At 36.9% G+C, this 17,223-nt stretch overlaps 1 protein-coding gene across 7 annotated transcripts in view; it reads right to left on the bottom strand.

Annotated features, from left to right (window-relative positions):
* L3MBTL3 (L3MBTL histone methyl-lysine binding protein 3) overlaps nucleotides 1-17,223 on the bottom strand; it is a 111,523-nt gene that overhangs the window by 32,146 nt on the left and 62,154 nt on the right. For all 7 annotated transcript variants that reach the window (XM_045805573.2, XM_045805568.2, XM_045805574.2 and 4 more), the window contains 4 exons: nucleotides 16,503-16,588; nucleotides 14,590-14,700; nucleotides 5,215-5,329; nucleotides 3,690-3,792 (listed from right to left, as the gene is read on the bottom strand). In XM_045805573.2, coding sequence (XP_045661529.1) covers nucleotides 3,690-3,792; nucleotides 5,215-5,329; nucleotides 14,590-14,700; nucleotides 16,503-16,588 — 415 coding nt within the window. The remainder of the gene's footprint in view (nucleotides 1-3,689; nucleotides 3,793-5,214; nucleotides 5,330-14,589; nucleotides 14,701-16,502; nucleotides 16,589-17,223) is intronic.

The following is a 17,223-nucleotide window of genomic DNA, read 5'->3' as shown; positions in this document are numbered from 1 at the left end:
GGCAGGGACCCTCTCGTCGGAGCCGTCCATCACCCAACCCTGGACCTGGCCCAAAGCACGCACTCGGTAAATGTGGCTGGATGCAGGGACGGATGGGTGTCGAATCGGTATGATGTTTATTGTTTGCAGGTGTCTCTTCAAATTTTTAAAACTTTTATGGACTTTACAATGGCCTTTTAGAGGTTGTTGGAAATACTTCCCATTTTTTTCTCGTTTATTTCCTCCACAATCACATCTTTCATAGAAAAGATTTACTTCGGACGGCACTAGAGATGCAGAATATCTACTTTCATGTCACTTTAGTTCTCCTTCAATCTCCTCCCCTTCTTTGACCTCTCAGTAGTCCAAACGAATGAATCAACAAAGGGAAACAGCGCAGCACCACCCGGACTAATGTTCCCTTGCTCGAAAGAGAGCATTGAGCAATCTGGCTACTGAGTATCCCTAGAGATACGAATGACATCCACGTTCGACTCACTCACTGATTATTTACATTTCAACATCTGAAAACATTGCATTCTCAAATTTCATCGCCGAGACACATGCTCTATTTCTAACACCTCTTACATCAAATTCAACTATTATAATTTTTCAGAGGAGCTAACAACAACTGCTAGTCAAAACATAGCTTTCTGCTTACGTGTTCATAAAACTGATTATTCTTGCTAAAAGAGCAACTTCCCTTGTTATCGAAGCAAAGAATGCATGTTTTGATTTATGCAGTTTCTCAGTAAATTAATCCAAAGAGAATTTTCTCATTATGTTTTCCTAACCACAGCATTCTCAGCAAGGACAAAAATAAGTGCCAGTGAAATGAACCTTTTAAAAGAATATCCATGATGCTGTGGCTACCCCACTGTCTACTAATGAAATGGAAAACAGGCTGTGCCTGTTCCGGATTAATATCCTGCCAGATACAGAGCTCTGAGTGTTGTAAATAGGACAGCAGAGTTGGGAAGACTCAGGAAAACCAGTTGAAAGGACTAAGAAGAAGGGGAGAGAGCAGAAGCTGACAGTGGCTGTTCCTTGTCTGAACCACACGTACCCCTCTTCCCCAGGCTCCAGGCAACCAGGAACTCTGCCCCAGACTCACGCACAGAACTGCTAGTTACGCCCTCCATCTGACAGAGCAACCAACACCGCTTCTCTATCAATACATGTCTTCAAGCCAGAAGGTCTACTGCTTCCTCTCTCATTCCAAAAAAATGAGTAATTCTCTACTGGTTCCAATTATACTGAAAGATTTCTTTACCACATTTCTCCATAAAATCTTCCATGACTCTCCCCACAATTTCCCCCTTCTTTTAGCCAATACAACACTGTATGTCCAAAGAAATGCTCCAAAGATGATCACTGAAACTTTGCGAAATGGGTGTGGCTCCGCTGAGGAACCCTCAGAGGTCCATGGCACAATTGGGAAAAGGTGGTCATAATGAGTGGCCAGTGCCATCAGGCAGGGGACAGGAGTGTCACCAAAGACCTTGCCGTGACAGGCAAACCTCTCTGCTCAGACCAGAAGCACTCCTAAAGAGACGATGGACATTGCTTTAAGGTGGGTTTCCTTTCCAGAAGGCCAAAACAGAAATTTCAACACACCCCAACAACATAATACCAATGTTCATGCTTTAAAAAAAAAGGGGGGGGGCGCCTGGGTGGCACAGCGGTTAAGCGTCTGCCTTCAGCTCAGGGCGTGATCGCGGTGTTATGGGATCGAGCCCCACATCAGGTTCCTCCGCTAGAAGCCTGCTTCTTCCTCTCCCACTCCCCCTGCTTGTGTTCCCTCTCTCGCTGGCTGTCTCTATCTCTGTCGAATAAATAAATAAAATCTTTAAAAAAAAAAAAAACTTCTTTATTCTTTTCCTTCATAAGTTTAACAAACTGCCTCAATCCAATGAACATCTTGGGGTTGGTACATGTGTCAAAGGTTCAATATTAGTTACTGTTTTGTATCTTGTATTTTAATTAATTTATGTACAGCTTTATATTTCCATTAGTCCCCAAGTTCTTTGAAGGTTGGGTCTGTGACTAATTCTTGGAGTGGAGCCTTGAGAGGCAGTGAGAGGAGAGGGGTCAACAGCACAGACCCCTGCGCAAGACTGGGTGCCATTCCCTGTTCCCCCTCACCAGCAGTCAATCAGTAAACCTCTCCAGTGCCACAAATTGGAAGAAAATAATACTAAAACTAATAAGGTAGTTTTGAAGATTATCCATAAATGTAAAACAGAGCAATACCTTGTGTAGAGTAAATACATGCTTAATAAACGTTAGTTATTATTGGAAAAAAAAACTCCTCAAAAATATTTACTGAATGAAATAATTTATTAATATACAATGGAAATTTAGCATGCTAATGATTATTTCTGGCATTTAGACTTATATAATGTCTGAAAAATAATCTAGCTGCTTTCACGCAGCAACACTGAACAACTTTCAAGGTACAGTATTTTTAATTTAGTTTAAATTAATCATGCACCTTCGGGTTTGCACTTATACAATATGAAAAGGATTTTTCTTTTCTTTCTTTCTTTTTTATTTCATTATTGTTATTTTTTAAGCAGGCTCCATGCCCAATGTGGGGCTTGAACTCACGACCCTGAGATCGAGAGTTGCATGCTCTACCGACTAAGAGAGCCAGGCACTCCCGAGAAGGATTTTTAAATGGGTATTTGTAAATGGAATCATCACCCTATGCTTAGACTATTTACTCTGGAACAGACTGAATCTCATAAAAATCTCAGGAGCAGTGTTGCAAAAGGAAGATAAGCAGTACTGGAGGTTGCAGAGATGAAAGAAAAGAAAAAGAAAAGAAAAGGAGCGAGCATTATTAATTACACGAATTTTACAATTCCTATTAACTCTTAGAGGAACAGGCAGTGCAATCTTCAGATTTTTCAAAAGACCCTGATTTACAGTGTGTACAGACCAGATAAACAAGGGATCCTTGTCCTTACTGGGCAATCCAATTAACATGCAGATAGAACACTTACCTTGACAAATGATTATTTTAATACATCCCTCAACAGGTGATGCTTTTGTTCCTCAAAAATCTCAGTCAAATCATAGGAATTTCTAGGTATTTCAGTCATATTTTTAAATGTCTACAAAGACCCCTAAATTGCCTAAACAATACATCAAATTTCAAATGCATAATTTTGGTTTCTTTTTTAAGTTACTTAGGGGTAAAGGAAAACACTGAAAAACACTGTTTTAGATCAATGCATTCTCAAGTATGACTATTTATATTTGTGCTTCTTGTGATCTTTGCTGGTAATCTACGATAATCTCACTACTCATTATTCAAATTGTTGAGTCCCCCAATCATATCATATTCTACCAAACAAAGACCTTCAACAGGGCCTGCCTTCTTCTCATTATTAATGGTCAACCCAAAGCGACTCTTTCAGAAGGTACGTATCCGTACAACTGGTCAGGCTGTCAAGAAAAGGCAAACAGCTAGAGTAAACCTATTTTAAGCTGGGAACGCATTTTTCTCCCAGGAAGACTTAACTACAGATATACTCTTCACTTTCACAGGATCACCATGGAAACCACATTTCATATAGATCGAAATATAAAATTAGCTCACATCTATTAGTACACTTGGAAATCATTATCTTACACATGCGTAGGATGGGCACCCTGTCTTTGACCACATAAGGAATTCCCACGTGACTGGCAGCACCACATACCTGTGAGGGCCCAGATGTCTCACCCTCTTAAAATGGCCAATCCCTTTACATCCTGGGGTTGAGCATCCTCCATGCTCTGAAGCTTCCATTAATTCTAAGGGGCCTATAAGAAAGCCAGGGGAAAAAATGAGAGAAGCAAAGAAGGGGCATAAAGTTAACCAGAAGGCCGCAAAATAAAAATTAAAAATATCTTAAAAGTCTTTATTTTTAAAGGTTTTTCCCTATGCTTTTGTTCACACTATCTTTCTTCAACAGTGAAATGGTAGACTTTGATCTAACCCTCTTTCAATGTCACAAATTCCAGAAACATCTAAATGTGAATTAATGAGATTCTAAGCAATTTTCATCAATAACATAATTAGCATATGAATACTCATATACTGTGAAAATCTCAAACACCACACCCGAATACAGAGAAACAGTTACAGATCCCATTCATACTACCCCCACATTTCATACACTCCCGCATCCTGACAACTTATTTTAATGTGTAATGTGCTTGATCTTGTTCTAAGCATTCCCATACATACCTACGTGGATATATATGTGTGTATATATATATATATATATACACACACACACACATATGTATATACACACACATTATATATATGTATCAAGTTCTTAGTTTTGTTTCATTTTGTCGCATACAAGGGATAGCACAGATGTACATATCCTGAGACATTTTTCTTCCTTTGGTCTTTAACTTCATGTCTTGTAGATCTTTCCATCTCAAGGGTAATACTCTCTATGGCTGCTGCACAGTGTCTGTATTATGAATGCACCAGAACTTAACCAATGTCTGTTTCCAAGGTTTGTTATTTTAAATATATACTCTAACAAACGGCATGCATGTGAATTTTTATGATGTGAATTTCTGCACCTTTATGCAGCTTGTATGTGGCAAGCAGAAGTGAAGCCACTAGATGGAGGACGGCACCCTAAACTTTTTAAAACCCCGCAATAATCTATTGTATTTCCTACATATTTTTTGCTACAGTGTCTATGTTTTCTTTCAAAGTTGAAATTACAGTATGTCAAATTGTCAGTGCTTATTTTTTTAAAAATTGAACTTAAAGGAAATTTTCATTGAGGTTATTGTAAATCACATACAGTTTTAAGTAATAATTCATAGGGAGAGCCCTTGTAAATTTTGCCCAGTTTCTTAAAATGGTAACATTTTGCAAAACTATAGTATAAAATAATTTCTGATACATTATATTTTGATAGTCTGACAAACTGTCTTCCAAAAATTCAGTATCAATTTTAAAAGGTGATGAGTACCTCAAAATAAAAGTAAAAAAAAAATCTATATAAACTTTGCTTTTTCAAACATTATATTTTTTTCTTTTATATTTTTGTGACTACCATGTAACTGAAAATGTAGGAAGAGGAAAAGGATTACACAGAGAAGAAATATACAGTGAGAAAGAAGCAGAAAGAAAAGGATAGGAGGAAAGAACACTTTAAGCCCCCCACACAAGAACATGGAAACATTTATTTAAGTTATCCTTGTGTCTCTTACTCAAAGGAGGCTGAAGAGGATGCCCGGTTTTTGAACACCAGCCCACGGGGTGAATATCAGGACAATCCGCATCCACCCAGTAATCATAGCAACTATTCCAGCCGTCAAAGTGAACCTGGAAAACAAAAATGAACAGTACCATTCAGGTCACAAAAATTCCTACAATAAAAGATCTACCCACCATAACCATTTTCATTCTCTTCTAAATTATACAGTAGATTTAATACCAAATACATTTTTTCCAATTATTTAAATTACTTCATTTACACTATGACGAAAAAAGGCACTTTTGACCTATTTTTAAATAATCGTCCATCAAGAAATGTCTTGCCAAAGGCATTATTCCAGGAGTACTTCTACAGAGATATTATTATGTCTATCTTCCAACACGAGAACAACTTGAGTACATAATATCTTCATCTGAGCAACACCAAATACCCAGTGAGTATTACTTCAGTAATGAATAAATCAGGGCAGGGAGGGAGGATGGGAGGGGAGAGTGGAGAGGCAGAAGGGCCTTTCATATAAATCTCAACTCTCCTAGAATTATGCGAAATAGGCTTTTTAAACAAACTCAGTGTCCTATTAGAAATACACCCGGGTTACAGAATATCTCTCCATCCAATGCATTTCTAAATATCATTTTTTTTCTCATAAATAATTACAATATCTCTCAAAGAGGTTTTATAGAGTGGTCAGTGCCATCGTTACTGGCCACCATGTGAAAGAGCGGTTGGTCCCTCAGGCAGGGTCACTAAAGACCAGCTAGGTAGCTTTTAAGTATTACATATATTTTATCTTTTAGGATGAAAGGATATACTAAAAGGCCATATATATTTTACTTTTACATCAAGTTTGTCAGCTAGATTTCCTTCTCCAGTCTGCGAATCCTTTACTCCTAAACAAGACGACAGATGCCAACTGGATGAAAAATGCAAACATTAAAAGCTGAACAATGAAAGTTCTAGAACAATGAACAAGTGAATGTGTTTGTAATCTTGGAGTAGGATAACCTTTGTAAGCAAGACACCAAACTCAAAAGCTGTAAAAGAAAAGACTGTTCAACTTGACTACATGAACATCAAAAACTTGAGAGTGGCAAATATTCTGTAACAAGTGGCAAAAACCACAAAATAGATGGGAGACCCATGAGAAAGCCAAAAAACACATTTATTACATATGTAACAACGTACTCTATTCCTTAACTTTATATAGAGATCAGACATCAACATATTAAGATTAAAAGTCCAAGAGAAAGATGAAAAATAGATATAAATTGCTCATAAATAAGAAACTAACTATAAATAGTTAGTAAACATATAAAAAGATAATCAATTTCACTTATAACCAAAAAACTACAAATTAAAACCACAAGATGCAATTCTTTCAACCTATCAAAACTGTTCCATTTTGGCGATTCCTAGAGTTGGTGAGTATGAGAATGAAAAGCTTTCTCATGGACTGCTGACAGTAGTATTAATTATCAAATACTTCTGGAGCATTATTTGCAATAACAATCACTTAAAATACATCACCTTTGACTTGATAATCTCGGTACTCAACTCACTGTTTGTAGTAGAAAACAAGCTGGGGATCTACCATTAGGAGACTGGCTAACTAAATTATGGTACATCTGTACGACAGAATAGTACAGAGTTGTTAAAGTACATATATATATGGGTTCCCCTCTTACACTGCTGGTGGGAATGCAAGCTGGTACAGCCATTTTGGAAAACAGTGTGGAGGATCCTCAAGCAGTTAAAAATAGAGCTACCCTATGACCTAGCAATTGCACTACTGGGTATTTATCCCAAAGAGACAGACATAGTGAAAAGAAGGGCCATATGAACCCCAATGTTCATAGCAGCAATTCCACAATAGCCAAACTGTGGAAGGAGCCAAGATGCCCTTCAACAGATGAATAGATAAAGAAGATGTGGTCCATATATACAATGGAATATTACTCAGCTGTCAGAAAGGATGATTACCCAACATCTGGATCAACATGGATGGAACTGGAGGAGATTAAGCTAAGTGAAATAAGTCAAGCAGAGAAACAATTATCATATGGTTTCACTCATATGTGGAACATAAGGAACAGCAGGGAGGACATTAGGAGAAGGAAGGGGAAAAATGAAGGGGGATAGCAGAGGGAGAGACGAACCATGAGAGACTACAGACTCCAGGAAACAAACTGAGGGTTTTGGGGGCGGGGGTGGAGGGATGGGCTAGCCTGCTGAAGGGTATTAAGGAGGGCATGTATTGCATGGAGCACTGGGTGTTATAAGCAAACAATGAATCATGGAACACTACATCAAAAACTAATGATGTACTGTATGGTGACTAACATAACATAATAATAAAAATATTAAAATAAAATAAAATAAAAAGATTTATTCCTATAAATAAATAAATAAATAAATAAATAAATAAATAAATAAAGTACATATATACGGGTTCAAAATAACATCCTTCACAATGAATCCACTTTCTCAACCTGAGAAATCAATTAATCCTAGAGTCAAGCCCACAGAATTCCATACCTGGAAGAATTCATAGGTATTATCTTAAAGAAGAGATCACACAGCTAGTTAGGAAAAGGAACCAAGCCTAAAAATTCAAGGGTCCAAATAAAATTATTTATCATTCACATACATTGAATATAAAAGCAGCACAGAAAATTGCTTAACTCAAAGTAATACTTTCCTTTCCTCTGATCAAAAACAATGCTAACAGTGAGATGACATTCATGATAATTTTCTAAAAATATCAATTTATGCTATCAATGCTACCAATAAATGAGCAGACATCACTTAGCGTTACAGTAAGTTTAAAGTGTCCTAATTTTCAACTTATCAAGTGATTACTCTGTTTTACTAGAAACATGAAACTTTCCTGTTTTCCGATCTTGACATTCTTAAATTCTGTTTCTTTTACACTGGAATCAATATTCACATAATTCGTGTCTCCTTTGTTGTAGCTAAACCACTAAATTTTTAAAAATTTAGGTATCTTCCTATAGCAAACATACTCAATCCTAACAAATAAATGGTTCTCCGTCCCCGATACATACCAGAATTTTCTCTATGATGAAAAGGAGAAAGAAAGAAAGAAAGAAAGAAAGAAAGAAAGAAAGAAAGAAAGAAAGAGAAAGAAAGAAAGAAAGAAAGAAAGAAAGAAAGAAAGAAAGAAAGAAAGAAGAAAAAAAAGGTTGAGTCTGCTCAGGAGATTGTTGATTCATAGGCTTGGCTTTGTGTATACATATGTTGTTTACTCAACTCCTAAGTAACTGTGGTGTGTGCTCAGAATTGAGACCTATGGATATTAACTAGTACATTACTGTATACCAATATAGTCTCTGAAAATCTTGGTATCATCATAAATAAAAGGGTTCTTTTTAAAGTTTCCTTGCATATGCTTTTAAGAATGTTTATGGTAGATCTAGCATCTGGTGATACCACAACGTTTCATAGTTTGCTGTGAAACTGCAATCTCGGTTTGGCAATGAGAAGTTAGCTTTCTAGGATTAATGTACTACAGATACCATAGATAAATCTAATACTGCCTATAAACCAGGTTGGTAGATAATTTGGAGAATTTTAGTAGTTCAAGGGTTCAATATCAGAGATGAAATTTAGTTTAGATATTACGAACAGAGGTAACAATAAAATTCTCTCTGATAAGTACCAAATACACTTAAAAATGCTATCTGAAATTATGTAAAAATTAATATGTGCAAAAATTAATACTAACCCTAATCAAAATTCTCACTCTAGAAGCCCAGATGAAATAATTTTATTAAAGTTTGTATAGCTTATCTTTTCTTACTTCTACTACCTTCAGTCGCTGGCATATTAAGAGGTTTTAAACAAACAAAAAATCAGACACTTTAGTAATGTTCGGTGATAGTTTTACTCTTGCTGGGGACTATTTTGAAAAGAAATAAAATGTCTAACAAAGAACAAAAAAGGAAGATACATAAACATACAACATGAAATATTTAAAAATTTTACGAACCCAAAAGAGACATACAAAATATTTACAAAACAAATGTTCCACTATAAATACAATTATATATGAAAGCAACTCAGCAATCATGCTGAAATTAATAAAAATTCTAAAGAAAATAAGATGAGTGGTGCCTGGGCAGCAGTCAGTTAAGTGTCTGACTCTAGATTTTGGCTCAGGTCATGATCTCAAGGTTGTGAGACGGAGCCCCAAGTTGGCCTCTACACTGGGCATGGAGCCTGCTTAAGATTCTCTCCCCCCCTCACCCCCCACCTCTGCTCTCTCTCTCTCTCTCAAAAAGAAAGGAAGGGAGGGAGGGAGGAAGGGAGGAAGGAAATAAGATGATTATGTATCAAAGTAGAGTGAGGAAGACTTAACTCACACAGATCTAATAGTTTAGGAAGCTGGATACATTTTTATCCAGAAGCATTATTTGGAAAATTTATAAAACCTTAATACCCGTTATTGACAACTTATCAAGAATAAGACAGATAATATTTTAAAAAGCTATTTCTTAAAAAGAAAAAGGTTTGGTTGGATTTTCTCTTCTTGTGAAAGGCAACTCAGTAAAGCACATTATAGACTCAGGTGCTTATCTCCACTCTCTTCTGAAATTAAAGTTCTATCTGCAAGGGAGGACAAATGTGGAAGAGGAGTGGCTGACAGGTGAGAAGTGACAGTGGTAAGTATGGAGGGCAAACGCAGGAGGAGTGCTGACCTACAGGATAGAGTGCATGGGCTGTAGCCCAGGTGCCTGAGAAGAATGGGACCAGAGCAAACGGCTCTCCTGGCAGAACCCAAGAAGGACTCAATCTGGCGGCAGCAGGTAGGAGAGGAGGAGGGTCTCGAAAAACAGCCGCACTGGCTCAGAGTCAACATGGAGATGGACTCCCTTAGTCGCTTCCCCACTTGACCACTCCACCCACCAAGGTAACTGCCCCTTCGACCCTGACGATGAGTAGAGGTTTACCTTGCAGAGAAGTAAGATCACTAAGGCTCTGCATTCTAGAACAAACATGCCATGGCAATGGGCGGGACAGAAAGCACAGGAACTGAGACGTACATTCCAACCCCGTCCTTCTCTCTGTCTCGCCCAGCAGCCACCAGGGAGGAGACTGGCAGAAACTGGAAGGCTCCAGACAAGGACTCAGATGCCAAAAAATGGGGATCTCCCTGCGAAAAAGCTGGCTCTTTGCTTTCTTATCATAGTGAAGTCCACTCCTCTCTAAGTCCCACCCATGAAAATACAGTTCACTTTTTAAGTACCTTTTTCTTAAAGGAGACAGCCCGTCAAGGACCTGACATTTGAGGAGAGGCTCCAATAAAGCAGAGCAGAGTCTAAAGAAATTTACAAGAAATAAGCAGGGAACTGAAGAAAATGATCACTAGTATCCTCAGATAAGAAACAATATTGCTTCAAGTAATAAAAAGATGATGCCATTTAAAAAGGGGAGGAGACTAGAAAATAAGAAAAAACTGTTGAAAATTAAAAAAAATCAGAGTTGGGGCGCCTGGGTGGCTCAGTCGTTAGGCGTCTGCCTTCGGCTCAGGGCGTGATCCCAGCGTTCCGGGATCGAGCCCCACATCAGGCTCCTCTGCTGGGAGCCTGCTTCTTCCTCTCCCACTCCCCCTGCTTGTGTTCCCTCTCTCGCTGGCTGGCTCTCTCGGCTAAATAAATAAATAAAATCTTTAAAAAAAAAATCAGAGTTGTAATTAAAAATGCAACATAAGTTTTGGAAAATAGAATAGATATCTCTTAGCAGGTAGAATAAAAATATCAGAGAAGCAAAACAAGAAATAAAGTATAAGAAAATCAAGGGTCAATTCAAGAGGTTTAACACCAGAGCAGCAGGACTTCCAGAAAGAGAAGAGATAGGATGACAAAAGGAAGTCAACAAACTAGTAATATAAGAAAGATTCCAAAAATTGAAGGACATGAAGCTCCTCAGTAAAAAGCCTGAGTCCCCTGCATGGTAAGTGGAAAAAGACTCACATCAAGACATGACATCACAAAACACGTGAACATCAGGGGTAGAGAGAGAGGGTCCCAAAGTGAGAAGACAGCAGAACAATGTTTTGTTTTGTTTTTTTTAAAGATTTTATTTATTTATTTGACAGAGATAGAGACAGCCAGCGAGAGAGGGAGCACAAGCAGGGAGAGTGGGAGAGGAAGAAGCAGGCTCATAGTGGAGGAGCCCGATGTGGGGCTCGATCCCGTAACATCGGGATCACGCCCTGAGCCGAAGGCAGACGCTCAACCGCTGTGCCACCCAGGCGCCCCAGAACAATGTTTTTAATTTCTGAGGGGAAACGGTTCTCTACCGAGTATTCCACACCTAGGCACAGTATGAACCCCATGGAAGACTAGTAATATTGACATGCGAGGAGTCAAAAAAAGATGACTTTCATCCACCCTTAGAAAGTTACAAAAAGATGTGTTTCAGCAAGATAAGAAAATACACTAAGAAAAAAACAAATATGTGATTCAAAAAAAAATGAAATACAACATAGTCTGTCAGCAAAGAGCAATTTCAGGATGAAAGCTTTGGATAAGGCTTAGAGTAGAACCACCCAGATCATCGTAGGTGACTGCTAAGTTGTAGGAAAAAGAGTTTAAGAAGAAAAAAGATACACAGAGAGGTTAAAAAAATACACTTGGGCTTTTGACAGAAAGACATGGCCGATTTATGGAGCACTTGTAGACGTATGATACCATGAGCACAGAAAATGAAAAAAAATCAAAACACAAGAAATTACTGACTCTAGGAAAAACAAAATGTTGTTAAGAAAAAGACTACTTTGCTCAGCAGTGAACAAGATTTACTTACTCATAACAACATGAAAATGGAAGACTATGCAAAAATTTTTTAAAATGTGAAATAACTACTGAAAGGGTAAAGAAAAATAAGCATTCTTGCAACATCATCTCCCATATTACTAGAGAAACTCCTATGAATGAAAGCTTTCTATAAATCTCATAAGTCCCTGATGAACCCTGAAACTGAGTCATGGTCACCTGTTCACTGACCTTTTGAAGACTTATAAACACACAGGTACTCGTTCAGAGGTTCACCTTCAGCTATGAAATTCACACTGCTAGTTGTGAAAAGGTAACTGTCAACTACACACCTCGAAGCCAGCTCTTTTTTGGGTGTTAAACCACCAGATGTTGTATTGGAAAGAGAATTCAGCCAGAAGCAAAAAGAGTTGGATTCTAGCCCAAACTTTCCTATTAGCTAAGTGAACTACCCACTTTGGAGTATTTGACCTCTCTGGGCCAAAATTTTCTCACAGGTAAAATCAGAGTTAATCTAAAATTTTTTTTTAATATGAAAGTAATTACTATGTATTCCTGAAACCAGATAATTAAAAAGAAAACCTAATCATCTATAATTCATTTATAATCATAAAAAATCATTTATAATCACTCATAATCTTAGCCCTCAAGAGAAGCACTGTCATTATTTTGGTCCGTTTCTTTCCAGAATATGCTTTTATTTTTTTTATTTTTATTTTTTTAAAAGATTTTATTTATTTATTAGACAGAGAGAGACAGCCAGCGAGAGAGGGAACACAAGCAGGGGGAGTAGGAGAGGAAGAAGCAGGCTCCCAGGAGGAGCCTGATGTGGGGCTCGATCCCAGAATGCCAGGATCACGCCCTGAGCTGAAGGCAGACGCTTAACCGCTGTGCCACCCAGGTGCCCCTATAATATGCTTTTAAAAAACAATACCAGACATCATACAGAATAGTAAACCTGAGTTTTTTACACTTGTCAATATTAAATAGTTAACATCATATAGATAGACAGTAATTTAAGTTACCTATACTCTACTGTGGTTGTTCCCAATCTTAACTACTATAAAGGGCATCGCTCTATTTTCCTTGTAGTCTTTATCTTTGCATATTCCCTTTGGTTAATTCTGTTAACATAAATTCCTGGGACTGAAATTCTTGAATTAAAGGGTAAGTAGCATTCAAGACTTCTGATGCCTTCGCCAAACTGCTTTTCAGAAAGGCCGAGCTACTTCGTATTCCTGCCAGCTGTGAAGGGAATAAATGTTTCATGCACCTAAGCCAAAACACTTTTTTTTTCCCAATTCTTTTTTCAATTCTGACTGGTCAATGTGATTTTTTATTTTGCATAGTTCTCCATTTCTCTGATCACTAGCCTAGATTATTTAAAAAATACTTCTGGTCCTAAAATACTGATTGCTTTATGATTTACATTATCACACCAAAGACAATTAATAGGAAAATGCACTTGAAAAAGGTTAATAGGCTCTCTATTATTTATAATTTCTAAAATGTTACATGATTATATAATCTTAAAAACAGTGAGTTAAAGAGTAAAATTTCTATTTTATACAAAACCACACTATACATGTTGTTCATGTTATTTTATAATTTTTTATATATGATCTCATTAGAGATAGCTGAATATGTGATTTATTTTATTTTTTTTAAAAAAAGAGCATAAACATAGACTCCTAGAGCTTAGGGCTATGACTTAGTTCTGCCACTGCCGGGAATTAACAAGTTAATTCATTAACTCTTTCTGTGCCTCGCTTCAGATAAAATAGTGATAGTTAACACAAATCTCCTGCACTGTTACCACCACAAAGGTCAAATAATGGAAGAACACTGCTACCCTGTAAAACACCATGAAAATCTAACATCTTGTTTCTGTAACTGTTACTATTCTGAGGAGAAATTCCAAACAACTCTGTGGACTAAGTAGAAAGAACACTGCTCTCGTTTGAGACTGAAGTTAACACCTAAGCCAGAAACAGAAGAACTTCTGGTCTTCACCCTCCCCTGGAACGCCAGCTACACTTCACACGACCACCCTCGGACAGAACAAACCACCCTCCTTCCTAAACGTTTGCTTGCCCTGCGAAAGGTACAATCTGACCTGCCTTATAAGATCATTTCTCTCTACTCGTCCTATATTAAAAGGCTGCACTTCTGTACTTTACTTCTGAAAAGTCTACATCTAGTACAACCCCATCAAAACACATTAACCTTCAAGTTTTCCAAAAAAGAAAAAGCATACTATTGGAGAATGAGGTACCATATTCGGAGGAACTGCTCTATTATTTATGACTGGCTTTTAATAGTCTGAGGGTGTGCTCGGAGAAAGAAAGTAGATCCGACATAGTAAATGTCGGTCATAAATAAAGAGCACTTCTTGCATCGATTAAAGGGAAAATCCCGGATAAATACTGACAAAGATGCACACCCCTTTATCTGCATATTCCTAGAGGCTTACTAATTATAGGACTTTACAAATTAAATATCTGCCGAAGTTTCCATCCAAGATATCTTGTAACAGAAGACAAAACAAAACCCCAACAGAGAACACTCACTTTTATTCGGTGATCATCCGTGTCTGCAACTGTTGCTACTCTAATAAACATAGGATTTCTTTTGTCTATGACTTCAAGCTTCATTTTTTTCTGGAATCCATGTGGAGGTTTCTGCCATACAGAAAATATTACATGGTAAGATTCAGAGGAAGAGAAGGTGGGCTCTGTGTCACAAAGACAGATTAAGACGAGCTATTTAGAGAATCAACCTTCAAACTCGCCAGTTCCTACAATAGCTTTGGACCTTACCCTCCCTATCAAAAAACACAATCCCAAATCACATGGCCAAACCCCGAGGCAACAGAAACAGCCAGCGCACCCAGCCACAAGAGCAAACAGAAAGCAAAAGATCTTAAGATAAAATTCAAAATGGTGCAGTTATTTGATGGGCCAAAGGGAAGGAGGGGTGTGCTGGCTGTTAGTTAGAAGGAGGTGTCTTGGCAAAAAACAACAAGCATTAAAATAATTTATAAGAAGAGAGGAAAGAACTTTTAAAGTGGAAGAGGAAGTGACACAGATTAGAAATGATCATGAGAACAAAAAGAAGATGTCTTTAAAAAATGAAAATGAGCCATCAAAACATGTAAGATGGAATCCCTCTTGTAAGAACGGGAATGAGTAAGGAGTCCCTTTGCTCCTGCACCTTAGCTACCCATGCCTCAGGGCTCGGCGGACCCCGGGAAAACCTCAGGGACCAGCTGTGGAAGGCAAGGTGACTGTCACGTTAGGCAAACTGCTTAACTTTTCTGAGCTTCGCGCCCCTGTTCTTTATATTGAGTATAACAAAACCGTGGCTGTGAAAATTAAGTGTGAAATTATGTAAAAGATAACACACAATCAACGCGAGGCACCTGAAGGCCACACTAGGGAAATCATAGCTTTCTCTCTGGTATCAGTGCAACAGGAGACATGCGGACTGATGGTGATGAGATTGTATCCAGTTCAAAGCAAAGTGCAATGCAATTCTTCGCAATGGCTTGAGTTAAAGTTAGAGGTCAGGTAAAAATTCTTAAGGAGGGCATAACTCTAACCATTCATTTTTAAATCCTACATTTACCATCAGATGGAATAAAAAACGTTCTTGCAAAGGCTTTTCTTCAGGTAATATTTTTCTCTCTCAAAAATTTTTGATGTTCTTTTCTATGTTTGGACCCATACCTCTTATTATATCATTAAAAATTCTAGCAATTTATACATGAGAAAATCATTTAAAGAAAAGTGATGTCCATGACAGACTAATTATGCTACATTAAAATATTTTTAAAGTATTTAATATATTGTTCTTTAAATTTACAGAAAAATAGAAATTATAAAGGAAGTTGTTAGAGATGAAAAAAATTTTAAATAAATTTCATTACTTATTCTTCCCTTGCAAAGAAATGAGGTTTACTTTGAATCTTACCAAATTATATGTAAGATGCAACGGCTCTGATTAGAAAGATACTATACAAAAAAGCAGGTGACCTTGTATTTTGATAATTAAACATGCTCATTAATAGCAATAAAATGAAAAACAGCAACTCAGCTTGCCATAAACAAATCTAAAGGAGTCATTACATATAATTTTCATTAGAAAATATCCCATCTTGTTTTGGTTTTTCAGAATATCTAGCTGGAAAAACAGAAGTTAGCCATAAGATCACACCAACTCATTTCACACAAATTCAAGCAAAATTATTTTCCAAGGAGACAAGTCTAAAATGAAAGTATTTTCTGGATGCAAACAACAAAAACCCCAGTAACAATTTTGACTTTCAAATTTGTAAGAAGTCAAAAACGTCTTCTGTGGCCTTCTGTTTCCCTCCCTGGTTCACTCATACTATCTCTCTCTTTCTGTTCTTGAAATTCAATGAATTCAATGAACACTACTGTCAACACAAATTAATCAAATACTGTAAAACAGATTAACTCACCACTTTGAAAGCTCTTGCAGGAGCAGGTAAAGAATTGGTTTCTTCTAAGTATTTATCCCAAGAAAAATGTTTCACATTTGGATAACCTAAGAAAGAAAAAAGTAAGTCCTGTCAGGCTTAACCAAAATGACAGTGAGAACCACAAACTGACCTGTAAAACCATGACATATTATTACTATAACCTAGGAAGTAATGTTCATATTCCACATAACAACTTTAAACTGAATAACACATGCAGCACTAATTGTAATAATTACATTACTTTCATCTTGATCATGACCCCTCTATTACCTTTTAAATGAAAATTTAACATATATGTATATGTATAATTTATCTTCTCAGTTAAGTCCTATATACAGATACACACAAACAAAAGTACCCTTTAATGTCTAATTCTACTTCTACTAATCTAGGAAAAGCTCATGTCCACATAGACAATGCACAGTTGTTTGTTAATGTAAAAATGTAAAAACAAGTTTAATAACCATAATACAGAAAAAATGTGCGAATATAATGTTTGTTAATGTAAAAATGTAAAAAGTTTAATAACCATAATATAGAAAATGTGCAAATATAAATTTTTTTTTTGTGTGTGTGTGTGTATATATATATAGTACACATGGAATAGAAAGCATTCATTAAAAAAAAAGAAAAAAAGAATGTAGCAGACTTATATATACGAATATGGGACATATTCCAGATATATCACCATATTTTAGGT

Source organism: Ursus americanus, chromosome 11 (assembly GCF_024610735.1).
Source record: "Ursus americanus isolate L20-20 chromosome 11, mUrsAme1.1.p, whole genome shotgun sequence".
Lineage (NCBI taxonomy): Eukaryota > Metazoa > Chordata > Mammalia > Carnivora > Ursidae > Ursus > Ursus americanus.
This window is presented reverse-complemented; position numbering and strand designations above follow the sequence as displayed.